The sequence below is a fragment of the Drosophila hydei genome, unplaced genomic scaffold (genome assembly GCF_003285905.1).
Source record: "Drosophila hydei strain 15085-1641.00,03,60 unplaced genomic scaffold, DhydRS2 tig00000063-arrow-pilon, whole genome shotgun sequence".
NCBI lineage: Eukaryota > Metazoa > Arthropoda > Insecta > Diptera > Drosophilidae > Drosophila > Drosophila hydei.
The window spans coordinates 7,809,325-7,828,896 of NW_022045657.1; the positions used below are offsets into that span (position 1 = coordinate 7,809,325).

At 39.4% G+C, this 19,572-nt stretch overlaps 1 protein-coding gene across 3 annotated transcripts in view; it reads right to left on the reverse strand.

Moving 5' to 3' along the window:
• Nucleotides 1–19,572, reverse strand: part of LOC111595531 — a 38,132-nt gene that overhangs the window by 16,266 nt on the left and 2,294 nt on the right. For 2 of the 3 annotated variants that reach the window (XM_023309317.2, XM_023309332.2), the window contains exons 2-3: nucleotides 4,144–4,253; nucleotides 654–752 (exon numbers count right to left, since the gene is read on the reverse strand). In XM_023309317.2, the coding sequence (XP_023165085.1) occupies nucleotides 654–752; nucleotides 4,144–4,253 (209 nt within the window). Of the gene's footprint in view, nucleotides 1–653; nucleotides 753–4,143; nucleotides 4,254–4,322; nucleotides 4,382–19,572 lie in introns of those variants that run through there. The other variant, XM_023309324.2, reaches the window with a different exon arrangement.

The window sequence follows — 19,572 nt, forward strand, 5'->3', positions numbered from 1 at the left end:
AACTTAATCAACAATTATTTATTTAATTGCGTTGTTATTGGCCTTGAAGGATAATTGATGGATGGTATTTGACAGAATAATAATTACACCTAAGATTATTAGAGACGGATATAGGTAAATGACTAGCAATGGATAATAAATGTGCAAACTTAGTAATTTTATAATTTTAATTTGGTTTAAGTAGATTTTCAAAAATGAAATGAAAAATGAAATGAAAATTTGCGGATATTATATTAAAATTAAATCTCTGTTTATTTAATTTATTTTGTATGTGTTTTTGTTAATAACTAATTACTCTAATATATTATTACATATACTGTAACTTACTTATAACAAAAGCTCAGTTGCCTAAAGGCAAGGCTGTATACTCAAACTTCAATTAATGTAAATTGAATTGAACAGAAATCAAGGTTTATTGAAAAGAAAAATAGGTCTGAATTTTGCCTTTTAAATTGATTTATGAAATCGCAGCAGTTGTTAATGTATTGTATATACACAGTAAATTAGTATGTGGTACGAGTAATAAGTCGTGTAATCAAAACTACGATTGGAAACAGAGTCATTATGTACTTATTTATTAAACATGCCAGAGTATTTATATTTTGGCCCGACATGTCCTCTTTTCCACCTCATGTCAATTTATGATTACTTACATCAATTTCGGCTCCTTCAATAGTTGAATTACGGAACGGCGGATTGCGGCCGTTTATGAACTCGAAAAACTTGCCCTTCTCCACCTTGAGCCATGTCACCTGCAATCAAACAAATATATATGGTATTATTAAAATACTGATGCGTAACAGTAATGTTGTTGCCAGGCTGATGGTGACATTGATTGAGTAGCTGCCTCAATTTGAATGCGAGACACTGTGTCAGCCCTTGACTCTCGCAGTGTATTGTATGTAATTTAATGCCAGCTGGCATATATACCGCTATTGGACAAATGATAAATGCAAAATTAAATGAAAGCATAAAAATACAAATGGAATGCAATTTAACTTTGCAACAAGTTGCACAAACTTTTTGCAGCGACAATTAAAATGCGCGTTAAGCTGTAAAACTGCAAATAATAGAATGCTTTATTGAAATGCCACAAGCAAATGTCACTAGCAGCCAGCTCGAAGGGGACGAGTTGCCATGTATGTATGCTGCGCAGTGATGCTCGTGTTTACTGTGGTCCTTGTGGGACGTGGTGGAAGCGTAATTAAAAACGAGATCTGTGAGAGCAACATAAATGCTGGAATATAACTGAAAAAGTTATGCCAATGCATAAGGGACTTGCACGGGCTTAAAGCAGCATTGCAAATAAAAAGCTTAATGTAAATAAAAATAAATTTGCATTCATAACTTACGACTGAGCAAAAGTTCTTAGTATGGTGCAAGCGACAGAGCGTGAGGCAACCCTTTAGGGCTCGGAAATATGGAAAACGAGTTTTTCGATATGAGCAATATTTATTTATTGCACTTCATATAATAAATAAACTTGTGCAATAATTCGACAACTAAATTTAAGTGACGCATTCAGCAGTTATGCTTATATGAAATGTAACGCCCGAAGCTCTGATGTGAAGCGCAACAATTTGTTTGACTGACATGTTTCCCAACTAATTGCATTGATTGCATGCAACTTTGCCTGCGGCGTACGCATAATTTGGACAGGAAATGTCGTCATGCATGTGTTCTTTGTCATGGCAATCGATAAAGCTCACATACTCCTGGCATAGGGCCCTGTTTTTTCGAGACAAAGCAAACATTATCAGGCAACCACTGAACCATTCGGCCGCACATAGCCACGTTCTAGCGACTGCTCCGAATGCCCATCAAATTTTATCAGCCACTTGTGGAAATTTTTGAAACAGTCTCCCTTGATATGACATGAACTTTTCGGCCACAGCCATAATAATAACCGGAGTGCGTATCGCAAAGTAATCAAAACCGCGCTCCTGAATTCCACAGTGTCTGTCGATGGTTCTGCATGTGATGGCCCTATACCAAATCCACAGGGACAACTATCCCAGTATTGTTTGAATTGTTGTTGTTTAGCCAGGCATGAGTTTGGCATGTGCTGGTTTTGACGTGTCCGCAGTGCCATGGTCTGACTTTGTACATATTTTGTGTGTGTTCATTAGCCCGCTTATTTTTGTACTCAGTCGGCAAATCAAAAGCTCATTTATGTGGTCTGGTCTGAGCTGGGCCCGTTGGCCCATACTGACGACCTGCCAGTAAGCTTGCCAGTCAGTCAGCCTGCCAGGCTGCCAGCTGGACTGCCAGACTGCCAGCCAGCCTGCCATTCACAACGTAATTAGTTTATTTAATTTATATTTTTTCGCGATGCTTTTGTACACCCGAAAGTATGCTTCAGCATGTGTAAGCCGTGCCACTGAGCCAACTTCAATTCCATGGGTAACCGTGTTCGCATTTGCGTTTTAATTGCCTTTTTAGTGCCACTTCCACACAATTTGCCACGCTTCGTGCAACAATTCGAATCAAAATCAGTTGGCGGCATGAAGCCGTGTAGCCGGCGAACTCCGTTATATAGTCAATTATACTAATTAGCCATTGCCAAGCAGCAGTATTCACAGAGCGGCCAACTGACCAAATAAAATAATGTCTACATGTAAACACGGCAACTTTTCCTAATTGTACAAATGTACCGTCCCATTCATACTGGTAAGCAGGTGTAGGCAAATATGCATTATAAATATGTCAATTGGCACAAGGATGGCGATAATGAAAGTAGCGTCAGTGCGACATATATTAACATTTACAGATAATGATAAAATGCAATACAAAGTAATTTATTAAATTACCAACTATTTGAAAGCTAATTGATGTGCTCAATTTATCAATTATATTAACTTTATAATAAAAATTTGCAGTTGAAAAATGTAAAAATTTATTTTTGTGAAATAGTCTTTAACTCAACCGTAATTTCACCGTTTTCTGTTTAATCAGCTTTTATTACGTTTTGATATGTTATAGAAGGAATAGGAATATAGGAATAATTGCTTGAAAGAAATCATAGTTAGGTAGCAGCAAATCTATAATTCAGGGAATGTAATTTGTCGAAATTTAAGTATCTAAAGACAGGTGTAAAACAAAAAGCGATTATCGACTGTTTTACAAATCGTGTGATTAAATTATTAGCTAAATTTCGTGGTCTAGCGTTATAAATAGTTTGAAGAAAATATTTTGACAATAGTTTATGATAGACAACAAGAAGAGGTAAAGTTCTGTTAACGGTTTGTGTTGCCGAATAATTTACTCTTATGGATTGTGACTCCTTTATTATTTAGTCTATCTATTACTTCACTAAAAAAATAAAATATATGGAAGACCTCGCGAAATCTAAACTTTAATTTAAAATGCTTATTTTCTTTTACTAAAGAAAAAGTTTGAATTAATAGCTGAAAACTATTCAAAGCAACTGCGGCTGCTTTGCGCAAAAAAGAAAGTGAATGGAAAGCAAAGGAGAGAAAATCAATATATTGTGTGCTAAAGCACTCAACTTCGTGGCATTTTTGCGCCATAAAATTTGTACGCTTTTATGGTACTTAGAATGAATAAAACGACAAACTCAAGCACAACCTCCAGCTCCACCTTCACATCGTGAGTAGTCTCTGCCGCGAGCGCCGTCGGAGCTGGTGCTTACGCTTGGCCTTGAATTTGTATTCCACGATTTGTAGTAGCAGAAAGTTCTGAGCAAGAAAACTAAGCAACTCATTTGCCATAAATTCAAAGGCGTTGCCTTTAGGGACGTATGGCGTGTGCCTGTGCGTGTCCCTTGATGTTTCGTGACAGTAATAAGAGAGTTGAAGTGAAATTAATTGTCGCAACTGTAACTGAAACTAAGACGGAAGTGAGAAGGTCGTGATGGGGGCAATGGGCAAGGCTTGATGAGCCGCTCTTTGATTGAAAGTTTTTCCGACTACTGCACTTACTGACATTTGTGTCTGTGGCCGCACAAGCAATATGCACTTTGTGCAGCACCTGCCACTGATTGGGTTAGCTCTTGTCAGAGCCACAAACTTTCTACACAATGTAGCGCAAGGCGAACGATTTCAATTTCAAGTTTCCTACGTGGGAGTCACATTCATCAGAGAAATGCTACCTTATTTAAAAACTATTAGAGTAAGTACTTACCTTGAATAATATTTCCGGTATTACGTTATGCTTGCACTTGAATGTGACACTTGATCCTCGCTCCACATACCTCGGCACTACTAATTGCACATCCACGTCCGATTGTCCATCTGGGAAAACACAGAAGAGAAATTTCCAATTATAATATACGCAAATGAACTGTCTGAGCAATGCCGCACCAAAGAATGACCACATCGAGTAATGCTCAATTGAGGCTTAATTGAAAAGCCATTAAAAGGTGCAAACGAAAGGAAGAAAACATTTCCAAATACGCAGACCATTTTGAGTGTGCCCAGTACGGTTCAAACAACAACAGCAACAGGAATAAAAGCAACACCGAGAGCCGACGCCTTAATTGTCGGTTAATGGGGTGCGCCCACGAACACAACCTCCAACCAGCTCAATAAATCTTAATTTGTTTGCCAAAGTGCACATGAGATATTTTTCGCGCGCATACCAAAAAGCCTTCTGTTACTGGGGTGCCTGCAATGTCAACACCTTCTCCCGTCTCTGAATGAACTTTATCGACATTTTTTTCTGAAGCTTGCCTGGGCTACACCGGCTCAAGCACTCTTATGTAAAAAGTGCAAGCACTTTGAAAATAAATACTTCATATTTTTTCATTCATAATTAATGAATCAGCCAATTACTTTTAAATGCATCCGATAATATGCTAACCAAAATGACTTGGTAAATTACATTTACATTTTTACATAATACACATAATGCCATTTAATCTACTTAACTAAGTAAATATTGATTTTATAAGAAAAAATATTAAAATTTGAATAGAAAACGCGACACTCTGAAGTATTAAATGGGTGTGTGCAGCGCAGTGGTAAGCCGGCACTGACTGGGCAGTGGCAACAATTTGGAAATTGGCTGATAGAAATCGATAAATTAATTGGCTATGTTGCAGCGAACAGCGCGTTCAATTCCAATCATAATTAAGACACCAAATGGTAAATGGCAAACACATTGCCCTATTCGCGGGGGTCGGCCTACAAAGTGGCGCCAATTTCATTTTCATTTATTCACACCACGCGGCTGTCGTCAGTCACGCAAAATGTCAACGACTGAGTAAGTAAAAAACGTGTCAGGCCGCGCGAAAAATATGGAAAAGCGGAAAACAAGAAAACCAAATGAAATGAAGCACGTCAAGTGCATGAGGCGAGGCGACGGACACGCAGGCAGGACGTCAAATATGGTAACGTTGTTGCCTTTCTGGTTGGCAACTTGTTGCAATACACTGTGAACATGCTACGGTTTCATTGGTTTTGTGACATTGCCATCAGCGGGACGTCTGGGCGTTCATGTGTGGATGGGTGGTTGTATATGTACGTGTTCGTGACGCTAACGAGCCGTAATTCACGAAAATTCAATCATATACAGCTGGCCAAGACTCGGCAGCCAAGCAGCAGCTTCCAATCGATCCGCGTAGCTCACACCTAGCTGCTGGGCTAAAGAGCAGACAGTCCTGACACGACCTGAAATCCGAATTGACTGACTTTTCGCTAACGTCTGCCTTTATAATGTCGAATACTTGGCATCAACGTCGCCGCTTTCAACATCAAATTTTTATGACCCGCCTGGCAAATGTCCAATACTTGTTTATGTGAAATTTACAAAAATACAGAAAGGCAAGGAAAGGAAACTTTACAACACGTTCACTGCCAAGATGTTGACCAGCCGCAATAATTGTTTTGCAGCCTGCCAGCAACAGAAAATATTCATTACACTGACACGCTTACCCTGCTTCGGCAGGCTGCCTGCTTGTTGCTCACTGAGTACAAGAAGAAGTAAAAAACTGAAAAAAATGAGCTCACTTTGACAACGACAGCGCCAACGTTTTGCTGTACGTGGTGTACGTGTTCTACAAGCGGAAATTGATGATTTTCCACGAGTCGAGCGACAATAAAGCGTGCAGCATGTCAGCAAAACGCAAATAATCAATCAATCAGCATTAATCAAGGCGGGAGTGGGCGTGTTGTGCCCACAACAACAACCTGCTGCAACTGTTGCCCGCTGGCAAGCTCGGCTATGCTTCGACATGAACAACTACATTACCATTTTTGATATGCCGTGGAAATTGAAATCTTCAAACGGAAAATTAATTTAAGGAGCGACACAATATGCGAAGCGAACAAAATCTGCCAAATTTTGTATAAGCCAAATGAGAGCTAAAATGTTACAGCCATTGGAGTCCCATATTTTGTGTCGGATTAGGTTCAAAATTAGATAGGCTAAGAATGCTTGATGCTGTGACGCCCTAGAGAATAGCTCAAGTGGGTCCATAAGCTGTTTCAAAGTTAAACTTACTCACAAATCGTTCTGTTAGCAGTTAGCAATATAATCTATCAGCCAACGTCAAATCTTTCCGTAATAGCCTGTGGACTGGTTAAGCACTAATTGGCATACAATAAATAAATTATTGCAGAAAAACAAAAAAAAATATATTATGAAAAACAATGATTTGTGTGGGTAGAAGATGCGAACGGCACAGCAGAAAAAAACATTTTCTCTTCGATAATATTCATGTTTTCAATTGATTGCTAAATCAATATCTCACGTTGGCAGCTGTGGTCACAGCTCTCACGGTGTTTGGCCCAAGAGCCATAATGAAAAACTATGATTCTGAGTAAGAGCACTCACATGGCAGAGAACACACCAGAATTGTGGTTGATCGGTCAGTCGTTCAGGTTGCCGCTCTTTCTGTGGGTTTGTCGATGAAGACACGACAGGCCTGCTGCAGTGACAACTCAGAACGCAATTATAATCCTCAACTTTGAGTGGTCAGCTGTCTGTTGGTCTGTCCAGCTGCCAGTTAGCCATGTCGTAGTAGACCACACAAACGGCTGGTTATCAATATTATGTTCAATCATTACGGTTGATTGGCAGACGAAATACAACCGCACATTCTACAGAAGTTCAACAGACTCCAGCCATCTGGCTGATTGACTGCCGGACTGACTGACTGGTAGCTATTACCACAGTATTCATGTAGATTGCTGTCATCTGATTGACGCAGTATCTTTTTAGTGTCCGTGTGGTAGGAAGCAATGTTTAGTGCTTCACTCACGTGAATCATAATTAGAACAAGCATAATTTCTAATTGACTTGTTCATGCGGTGTGTGAAAGCTTGATGAAAACTATACGATGTGATTGTTGTGGGTTGAAAAAGGAACACACACAGCGCCTAAGCAAATGTTTTCAATATACAACAAATATAGCTCAGCACACCCATACGCACACACACTGGTGAGCCACAAAACGAACAGGAAAAAACTTTATGCAGCTTTGTTTAAGCAAGGAAAAGGATGAAGGCATAAGTCGTCATGTTGGCAAAATATTCGTTTAGCAAATTTAGGCTTTACTTTTGTATTTTGCTGTATAACAGAAATGGGGTTTACGCTTGGTTATGGGCAAGAGCTGTGTGGGAGCTACACAAAGTAGGGTCTGCAGGCAATGTCTCGGCGGCATAAAGTAATTTTATAGAACAAATCACAGGCATTAGTGGGTATAAATCCCGTTTATCCTTGCCTGTGTATGCGCGCGTGAAATTTAAATATGTAGCGGACACAGTGGGAAGGCAAAAATAGGGAGCCAGGAGCGACTACAGCAATAAAGGACACAAGAAAAATGGTCGTCTTTGGCAACGAAGTGGCCTGTGCGGTCCTTGAATAAAACTGTCGGGTGCGAAATTCATGAAGAAAAAAATATATAAATATATATATTTATATGTATATATGTATATATATAAGTATTTAAGCTATTGTTTTTATGCGAACCAAATCGCAGCGGATATACGAGTATGTAAGTTATTCAGCTGGCCTAAATAAACTTAAGCTGCTGTTCCAAGGTTGCCTTTGCACAGATAAGTGGCCTCTAGTTTGGCCATATATCTAAGAAAATTATCCATTGTTATTTTAAATAAGCGCTTATCGGATAGTTGCTCACTATGTGAAATGAAAGTCTGTAAGGAGCTTAAAAGTTTCCTTGCAAGTGGCTAAATTAGCTTTAACGAGATGATAATAATTATATTGTGCATATTTTATTATTGTTTGCGTTTGCTCTAGTCGTTAAATTTGGCACTTTCAAGTGGGGTAAAACAATTTGTAACTACTTATTATCTGTGGACGCTTTCGTTATTTTTCAATTTAATATTTTTATCACTGTAAAATGAAATCAGATTTTAAAAATAAAAATATCAAAGAAAATAGCCAGTCCGTATGTCTGTCACGCACACACAACGGACAACTAACGACCAGCAACTAGAGCTGTGTACATGGTCGACAAAAGTAGCCAATGTAATGGTTAAAACAAGCAAGTGCCTCGGCGCTGCGGGTAGCAAGCTTCCCGTTTTGAACATTTTATCTGGACATCCGGCAGCCCAGGCCGGGACAACAACCTACCCAACAACAGCACCCGGTGGCAGAAAAAAAGATCCGTTTATAAGTAAGTACATAAGAAAATGGCTTCAAGGGCACGCTTTGGCGGCTGCACACAGCCACCAGCTACAACTACCCAGGCATGCCCAGCGAAGCGCCCAGCACGTAGGGCACATACAGCACGCCCGGTATCCATTTACAAGGCCGTGGAGCAAACACATGTAGGCCATGAATCTCATAACGAGTGTTAGTCATGCGCCACGAAGCGGACGCATTTTCAGTCTATGTGTGCAAGTGTTTGCTTGTGTGTGCGTTAGCTTGAGTGTGTGTTTGTGAGTCAGTTGCCGGACCAGTGAGCGCGACCCGGGCCTGTACTATTGCCCGTACCTGGCTCGTAAAGGTGCAGACCATTATAGAAATGAAAAACAAACGCTAAAGCAGCCAACACCAGCACCGACGACGTTGGCAAACACATAAAAGTGCTTAAATTACTTTTAAGCGAAATTATGTTTTATTAATGCGTTGGCCAGCAGCAGCAGCAATAACAACTACAGCAGCTACAACATCTACACCAGAATGACAGGCTGAATAACACTGCAAATTGGTAAAGCGAATTGTTTCCTTTTTTCTTTGGTTGCCTTTTCATTTTTAGCTCTGGCCGTCGGCCAAAGCTGCAAATGCGTAATTTTATTTCAAATTGCAATGTGAACAAAAATACATATATATAAATGTGTGTGTGTGTGGCGGCGCTCCCACAAAAATGTAATTTTAATGCTAAATTTGTACTTGGTTGAAGTGGTTGTTGAAATGTTCTCAAGAGCTGGACAGCTAAACATTAGTCGCAACATCTGCGCGGACACATTCATTCATTATACCCTATGCCCATTTGAAATGGCCAAAGGGCAGTTATTAATATGCGTATTTTAAGCTCCCTTTTTAATATTCATAACTAAAAGTTTAAGCAATAAATTCATTCTAGTCCCACTATATATATAACAATATAATATATATATATATATATATATTTATATATATATATATATACTTATTGTAGAAATGTTTCCGATTAATTCTTAAAATTGTTCATCCAATAAAGCATAAAACATATCATAAAAAATAAGAAAGACCTAGACATAAAATCTAAAAACTTAATTGAATTATAGCTTTATAAAAATAAAATTTAGTTTAGTCCCGTCTTGATATTTCAGTTCCAATTTGATCTCTTGCTTTTACTCATTTATGCAAAAATTATTCTATCACTGAATATATATGGATATAATCCATACATTTACAAGAAGCGGCTCATTTATTATAACATTAGCCATTGCTATTGTCAATCTCAATATTTATGTCTTTATTCATTTCTTGCTATATAAATCTTTATCCCTCTATTTTTTGTCTTTCTAAGCTTTAATGGAAGCGAGTGCAGGATACCACTAGTTCGATCATGTATCACTTTAACGGCAAAACTTATTTTTCACTAAAACATTGCACAATCAATTTAGAAAACTCGTTTAAATCATTGATGACAGATACCGAAACGCTTGGCAGTACACGGATGTGCGCTTGGAAATTTAAACATCGTTTTGCGTTTCCCAACAATTCTACGTACGCTGGATGTATGTATGAAATCTGTGAAAATCACGAAGAACAGCTATGCAAGTCAGAAACATTTGAGAGTTATTTATTATTTTCTATGACACAACCAGCTGCTGTTTTGGAAATTCTAAATTAAAACTTTTAACTCGCTGACGTCCCACGTTGAGCGAGCCACCTGAACAATTAATTAAGACCTGCCTCTGCGTGGAGCTCGGACCGGTCGGCCTACCGAAAGACCGATATCAAATTTAGCCACACCACAACCACAGCTGCATTATTTTATTACATATACGCAATTTGCCTAAGCAAATTCTTTGCGCATTGCCCAAACGCCAGTATTTTATGTCGCCCTTATCTTTAATCTACACAAGCATTAGGCCTGCGACACAAACATGGGCCTAACGTGAGCTGACAAAACGAGGAAGCCACAACAAGACCTGCGGCAATTTCCGAGCCTCCTGATGATATTGACATTTATGCTTGGCAGATAGTCCCCAGCTCACACAAGCCACAGCCAACAGTCACCCTGCTCTCAGTCCGCAGCTGGGCTCTGTTTTTTGGTAGCTTCATCTTTTTTAACCAAACTGCTGGGCACTGTTTTGTTGACGCTTGACAGCACCTGCACCCGGCCCGTCTGCCCATCTTTGGGTGGCTGGAGAGGCTTGAATTAGTAAGAATACGGGGAATATTTGGCAATTAATGATTCTACGCATTAGAATCGAGTTGAACATTAAATGACGCAGTTTGCAGCGTCGAGCACACATGACCACAATAATAAGGCCATATTTGTTTAGTGCCCATAAGGAACTCTCCATAGCAAACCACCCACAACGGCCGCTGGACAACTTGTTGAAATATACGGCGTAGCGATAAGGAAGTGTGGAACCAGAATACACCAGAGCCCATGTCCAATCAATGCCAACTGGCTTTTGTTTGCATTTCAATTTCAGCTGGTGCTGCTTCTTCTGTCGCCCAACTCTGACGCCATTTAAAAATCAACGCAAAGTGCCTTCATTATGCGATTCAGGACCGTCGCAATATCAAGGGCAGGCATATTTATATATTCGTTCAACCGAGAAAGCTCCCACAAAAGGCGTAACAATCAACCCGGCTTATAAAAAAGAGTATTCAGATAGATGTAGGTATACATACATATATTTTTGTATAAATATATATGTATACTGCTTAGGCTGGCCTGACATGCTGCCAGCCTTCTGTTTTCTGGTGATTCTAATCAATAATTTACGCATTTTCATTTCGTACAGCCCGAAGGTGGCATTAGCATTGGGCCACAATTACCAAAGCAGAAGTGCCAGCTATTCAAGTGTGTCCCTACTTGAGAGTCTCTCAGCGTGTGTCTCTGTTTGTATGTGAGTAGCCTTATTTCGGCTGTTGTTCTGCAGATTTCCCTACTCGGCACCATTTTGTCTGGCCTATTCCCAGAAGCCCATTTTCTCAAGTCAGCGCTGCATAAGTTGTTGGCTTTGTTTTTAGTTTACAATGAAAAAGTTCTCGTTCAATGGCTTTGGAGATGTTAAAGCTGTGTCTGTGTGAGTTTGTATTCATTTGCACAATTTTTTGAAATATTTTATTATTTATGATTAATTTGAGCTTGTTTTTTGCGTTTACTTTGGCATTACTTACTCAAATCCAATTATAGCTAAGCAGCTCCGACTTAGACTCTTTTTCCATTCTGTTTATTTGGTTTTGTGCTATTACTCTGCTGGTAATTCCTTAAGGATTCTGTTTACTTGAGTGCGCATGTGGCTGCCAATTGACGCATATTTGGCTTGCTGCTTAAGCGAGCTGTTATTTTATGTTTTTTTCTCCCGACTTCCAGCATAATACTATACAATTATTGAGCAATGCTGAGATTTGGCTGTGGTCTACCATTCTTGATTGCCATCTCTTGAGCTCTGTCAATTGTTGCATGAAGCACAAAAGAAAAAAGGAGAATACAATCGTGGCTTCAGGAATACTAAGCAGCTCATCTAGCATTTGGCATCGAGGTCGACTCTGAATTTTAAATGCTCATCCAGCTACAGATATTCTTGGCCAAGTTAAACAAAGAAAATGCGTGTTTAGTATATGACTTTGCTGGCGTTAATTAAAGCCAGGCTAATGCTTAAACTGCATAAATAAGGCAATTAATAAAGCGTCGAAGCGCGCTCGACTCATTTAAACACGCGCTGGAATTACGCATACACGGCGTGCGCCAAAGGCAGCAAGTCAAGTATCCTAGACAGACGGCAAGACGCATATTCATAAGCGGTCCACATTAATAATATTAATTTAATTTAACGCATGAGATATTTTATTTATACGCAACCCTTAGACTGGGTTCTCTGCTGTTTGTGTGTAGCTCGGGGAAGACGTTCCTATGGGTAACAGCAGCTGCAAAACCATCAACTTATGGGCTCATTAACAGCTGTAGTAACCAGAAGGCAGTAGCTGTTTTTGCCATTGAGTCACCTGCCGCATATTAACTGCAGGTATTTAACATGGTTAAGGGCCGCAAAATCATCGTAGCAGTTACATTTACAATCGACACATGCTTCCAAACCTGTGACGTTGCTCATGCTCATTGCACACGCCACTGGTTAGATAAATGACTGGCTTTCCGCCACGCACAATCACGCATACACACACATACTGATATTTATAAGCCGCATCATTAGCAACTCACTACAAAGTATCAGCAGTCGAGCCTTGTGTACAGGAAGACTCAGCCCAATTAATTAGGCAGCTGTCAGACTGGTCTGCGCCTCAACTTCACTGACTCTCTCTAATAACTTAGAAGACAAGCTGACGATGAGTACGGTAAATTTAATTTCAATGTGATTATAGAAAACAATTTATAGCTTAATTGCTTAGCATAAATAATAACAACATTTTAATTGAAACTGCCGTTCATTTAACTTGCCTGGCACAGTTAAGACAATGGACAGAATGGGCCACATAAATTAGATATATTTCTTCATCTGTTATTTATATTTTTGCTGAATAACAAGTCCTTCGTTTTTCTTTCCCATCATTTTTTTTAAAAAGAAATACAGTTAATGTTCAGTGCAAATATGTGGATATATATATATACATATATATATATATATACTTTTATATATATAATTTTAAAAAATATGTGATAAATTATAGTGGAATTATTTTAAATTTGGAGCTACGTTTTTAGGTTGATTATGTTCTGCATTATTTTTCACAATCAGCGGAATATAGTTTAGTGGACTGTTTGTCTCACACAATTCATGGAGCTGAGTCGATTTTGAGTAATAACACTTTATTTGGCCTATATTTGTTGTTCATCAAACATGGTAGCGCCCGTCGGAAATGGCCTAATAACACAGCTGCTTATGCTATTGTGTGTCATGTGTTTGTGGGCGTGCGTAGATTTCTGCAGCTAAAGCTAGTGTTTTATTGCCTACTTTACTGAGCACAGACAGACACACACACGCACATAGAGTGCGCGTTTGGCAGCCCTTTATGCTACCCGTTAACAATACATACTTTCAAGTGAGCGCACACACACAAGCGTGGCAATAGAAAGTTGAACGCATGCACACACACACTCACACAAGGACACTCTTATAGACTTGCACAGAAGTAGCAGCCGAGTGGAAAAAGCAAAAACATTTGCCTTTCATTTGCGTCCCCTTTGCATAATAAAAATGTGTAGTTTACTTTTTCCCACCAGCTCGCGTCAGTCTCTGCCGCAGTCGCAGTCGCTGTCGCTGTTGGCATCGACGTCATCGTCAGGCAACTTTGGTAGCCCTTTGTTTCCACATTTGCTGTCGTTATTGTTTGTTTGTTTGCCAACTTGTTATATCCTGATGCGTGTGTGTGTGGCTGTATGTGTGTCTTAGGGTGGGTGCGTGGGCGCGGCTTGTATGTGTGACATTTCCGCCTATGTTTAACTTTTCACTCAGTGTTCCATACTCCTTTGCTAAAACAGAAAGAGACAGAGAGAGCCTGCCATTTCTTTTTTCGGCCATTTTATGTTTAATTTTTTGCTTCACTGCTGAGACTTAATAAAGTTTTTAGTGCCTAGACATGTTTTTGTTTTAATTTCAGCCACATACAAGCGATGTAGATACACACACATGCACATTCACAGTGTTTTTAATTAATTTTGCCTACTGTTGCCAAATAGCCCCGTTGTGTGAAAGTCTGTGTGGGTGTGCGTAATAGCAATAAAATAAAATACATATGTGGACTGGGCTGGAAAACGTCTCCAGCTTTGGCAACAATAGAATTGATATAGCTGCTCATATATCAGCATGACGAGAACACTTTAAAAAGTGCCAAAAACATTTTCATGCAAAAAGCTAAGCTCATAAGTAGACTACAGATTTAATTCGTATGCTAAAGATTTCTACTGTCTAGCCTCGCATCATTTAACAGGAGTGAAGCATATGTGAGTAGAAGAGTAACTTTCATTTTGTGATTACAAGTCATAACACATAATTCAAATAAGCCACATATGATTAACCCTAACCAACGATAAACTGCATTAAATATAATTAACCACAATCTTTAGATGTTCGCAGAAATATGTGTTTCAACGCATCATTTAGTAATGGCTCAACACTTATAAAATATATATACCAATTAAGTAGTAATAATTACGATAAATACGTTCAGGAATAACTTCTATGCATTGCTTTTGTTATAGGTTTAGTATGGAAAATAAGAGTGCATAATGGAGTGGATGCTCATCTGCTATTCGTTTACACTCAATGTGAGAAACTTATACTCCAAAGAAAACAGGCACGTAGCCATAAATACAAAAACCCAAAACACTAATTGAAATGAATTGAATTTAAATGGGTCTAGTATATAGAAGTGATCAACTGTTGACGGCTTGATAATAGATAGATAGATTCAAATGCACTATTATACAGATATAATTTTCTAAATACTCTTTTTAATTTAATAAAAATCATAACACTTTATTTGTATATTTTGATAGCGGGATTAAGAAAAATATTACTATTATATTACTGTGTGGTAAGAATAACGCATTAATAAAGCAAAGCAAACATTTTGGTACAAGTTTCTGCTCTGAGCATCATATAGAAATACGCTGCCACTTGAAGTCTGGCTTCAATAAAGTTGAATAGATTTTGATAATGATGCACGTGCTGAATTGGAATCTTTGTTCAAACTCTTAATAAGTTACACACTTTGAAAATATTTGCTACCAAAATGACAATGGTATGGCCTTTTCAGACGATTTGTTGCTTGGCCTGACCCACGCCTCACTAGTGGGCAAAATATTTTCGAAATTTTGGGCTCAAATTTATGCGTTATCAATTTAGCCTTTGAACCTGGCTTTCTCCGTTCTGGTTTGCTGTGTTTTGGTCTGGTTGGGAATGGCCTGCTGGGGCGTCCGACTAAATCCCTTAAATCCCCCAACTTGCTGCCATTACTAACCAGCAGGCCTCATTCATTTTGCATGAATTGCCAGCAGGGTTTGACTTTAAAACGCTCTCGACCTTTGTTAAAAGTTTTCTGCCGGAGCCAAAAACTTTGTGCCAAAAATCAAACTGTGGGCAGTAATGAATGCTTCGCAAAATTTGTCAGCTTATGACCAGACTCGAGCTCTGAACCTATCGTCCTTTCTACTCTTTTCTGCTCTGCTCCGCTGTGCTCTATATGCCTGAATAATTAACGCTTCGGTGCGCAGCATTGAATCCCGATTTGAGCACATTCCATTGCTGTTTGTCATTCGCTGAGAGTCAATTTACATTTTTCGCCAGCAGAATTCGATTTTACACAACAAATCCGCAATGTATTTGTTGTTGTTGAGTGTTTGTCAGCGTTAACTGACCCATTGCGTGCCATTTGCCAATTTATGGTTTTTTGAAATTTATTTCGGGTCTGCCAGTAACAAATGTCTCCCGGCAATGCCAACGCATTTTCTTGATTTGGGTTGAATTAGCTGGGATTTATGCTGCATTGGCCGACTGCCACATGCTGCCTTATTAAGGCTCATTAAAACAGCCGCAAGAATAACTTCAAAGCACCAGGCTACAGATTTAACTTTTATGAGGGCGAAACCTCAGGCAGCAACAATCAAATAAAAAACTAAATTTTCTTCCACAACCCTCACTTTATTGGTTATTAAAAAAAGGGCGCGTTACCCAGTCAACAAAAGCCAAAAACAACAACAAGAAGTGCGACTTTTGATAAACCCATAAATTGAGTGAAAAATGGTAAATCGATTTCTTTTCTTGCGTTTATTGTTATTACAAAACTGTCAGAGCAAAGGCAGTAACTAAAAAATTATGACAAAAAGAATAAAGAAGGAGAGCCTGGCACAACCTTGGCATTTGCCTGCATTGACAGCCAACTCCTTTGGCCATAGCTACGTAAATCCGTTTTGATAAAGTGCTTTCATTCTCTCGACACTCACACAGACAGAGCAAGCAGCAATGCTTGACTGGCAACTTTTGCGCGATTTGGCCCAAGTGTCGCATTATGGCCATTTTCGGTAGCAACGCCTCGTTGAGCTCGCAGTTTCAGACTTTTCTCTGGCTGAATTCGTTTCATTTTAGTGGCAGATTTAGCAATAAGATGCCATCAGATTTATGCAGCTGCCACAATGCGTAATTATTTGTTGACACTTTAATAGTTTTCAATTTGGTGCACTTGACAGAAGCTACGCTTCGATAAGTAGCTGAGAATCGCTCTTATGCAAAGCATTTCTTTATTTGCATGTCATTTGGGCAGCTTAGCTTGACTATACTATATATTTATTAAATGATGTTCTGAGCATCACTTTAATTCTGTGCTATTTTCGGGATTGCTTAGCAATTACTTTCCGCTTCATGAATATTTTAGGTTCCGCACTTAGGTGTAATTGTTTTGTAGTATTTTTTCTTGACATTTTCGTACCGCCTTAGGCAGCTGACATCCATACCACACATACGAAAACCTTTTTAATGGCCGCAGTTTAACGACATTGCCCAAAACATCATAAATAATATAAATAATCGCAAAAGCTAAAAAATAAAATTCGCTCTCCATGTGCCGTTGCTGTCGCTGTCGCTACTGTTGTCGCTGTTGCGTTGTTGCCAACGCAGTGACAATTTGTCGTATGAGCAACTTTTTGATAGGCCCAGTTGTTTCTGTTCTATGCCCGTGGATAAGCCTACGTATATTATTTGCTTCTCACTCGCACTTGTTTTCCACCCTTGTTATAGCTTGCAAATGCCTAGAACCTAAGCCTCCTTGCCAAGGCGAAGCCTCCTTGGGGCTTTTAAGTTTGCCGCTCGTTTATAGACTTTGCACACTTTGCATTTACTTTACGGCGCCGCTGATGCCACTGATAATAGCACCACGTTGCGTATACGCAATACCAGCCAGGTAGAACAAACGAAAGCCGACAAGTAACAAAAAAAAGTTTTCCAAAGTTTTTACGGCTCGATACACATACGCCAGAGCTCCCAATAAGATCGTATCCCAGGTACCATGGTAGTACATGTGGCTCAGCATCATTTGCGCTCTGACAGTGCACTGGTGATTTGGCATTGGGGCCTTACCGAATTCCGGCCACAGCTCTCCATTGTTTTCGTTTTCGCCGAAGCTTGTTTTATAACTTTTTGATTGTCTTTGCGCCAAATTTGTGCAAAATTGTTCCAGTCGTTTGGCAAATGTCTTCTACCTGCAGCATAACCAAATTGTATTGCCGAACATTAGAGCCGCATGAGACCCAGCAACACGGTAAACCGGGTCCATGTGTGCCAATGTTGCCTTTAATCTGATTTCAGCCACTCAAGTTAACTTCGATACTATAAGCTGGCAAAACTTTGCCCATGGCTCTCATATTTTGGCAACAATTTATTGACAATTTCGGAGCACTTATATATCGGCAGCACTAAGTTTTAAAGTCGCGAGTTAGTCTATTCAAAAGTCTATCGGCCAAAAAGTTTCATTAAATATGCCAAAAGCGTCTTTGTACAAGTTAAAATCACGGCAAGGGTCGTTCGCAGGCGACGGCTTCTTGTGGATTGTCAAAGTCGTCACATGTCAGGCAGTCAGGCCGGGAGACAGAGAGACAGACAGCTAGACAGACAGCAAGGCAGCTCTGGCCAGAGACAGTCACAAAGTCTGACAGCCAGTTAGTCACTCAGCTTCAGGCAAAATCAACTCGTCGCCCCGCTTCTTTCCCTTCATTTTGTTTGTGTGTGTGTGTGTGTGTGGGTGTGGATGTGTGTTCGTGTTCACAACTTAAGTTTGCCTGTGGCTAGACCTGCCATTGAGGTTGCACAGAGCACACACACTTGTCGCTTTGTTGCTGTTGCTGTATCTCTGGCTGCTGGTAGCTCTTATAACTATTACATTTATATGGACATGTGCGCACATTAAGTATACGCAGTGAAGGCCACTGTTGGCGTGTCGTCGTTATGGCTAGCAGCGCTTGGCATAATATTTGCATGGATGTAAATTTCATTGGGCAGCTCTCTGTTTTTGCAACCAAATTGATTTATATTTTCTTTAAATTTCTAAATTGAATTTGACATTAAGAGCTAAGCAAATAGTTGTCAACAAAGATGATGATTTTCAAATGGAATTGTTATGAGCCTCACGTTGACCTTTGCTCGATGGTTAATCAGCGTAAATAGTTGAGAGTTCTAATGCAATTGGACTCTTGGCTACCACTAGTAGCAGCACTTAGCTTTAATTGCCCCTCCCTTTAAATAATTCAATCCGACCAATTTTAGTTGAAGGAAAATCAATAATAATCGCATCAGCTGCTGACGCTTTGTTTCTATTACATTCCTGAGCTGAATTTTTTGCAAAAGCAACGATCAGGCCTGCTAATGACCTATCACTGTGTGTGGGAGTGTGCCTTTGATAAACTTTCACTTCCGTAAAAAGCTAGCAATAGAAAGAAAACTCTTCATAAGGTTCATTTCGTTTAACGACTTGAAATTGATTTTACTGTGGCAACGCAACAATTTATACGTTGCTGGCTCGTATCTCAGCCATTGGCGGTGTAATATGGCCCGAACGTGCTTTACGGCAGGCACCGATCCTTGTTGCTTCATTGTCGCTGCTGCCGCTTCTGCTCCGTGGCGTATTAATTTTTCAGCGATTACGTTGCCCCGACAACATGTACTAGATACGAGGTTGTTGTGTTTACGAGCTGCTCATTGAGTTTTTGATTAACTTTCTGGCCCCAAATGAAGCTGTAATTAAATTTAATTTCGTGGCATACTTTTTATATTATGTAATTAATGTGCACAGCTCAGTCGCTTATTGGATAAGCGATCAAATCAAATATGGTATATATCCTCCTGGGCCTTTTGACATTTTCAATTAATTCCTTTGCAGATGGTAGTCACAGACCGACCAACTAACAGCTTAATAAATAATTAAAAGGCATTTTGTATTACTAGAAATTTACATTGCATGTTGCAAGTA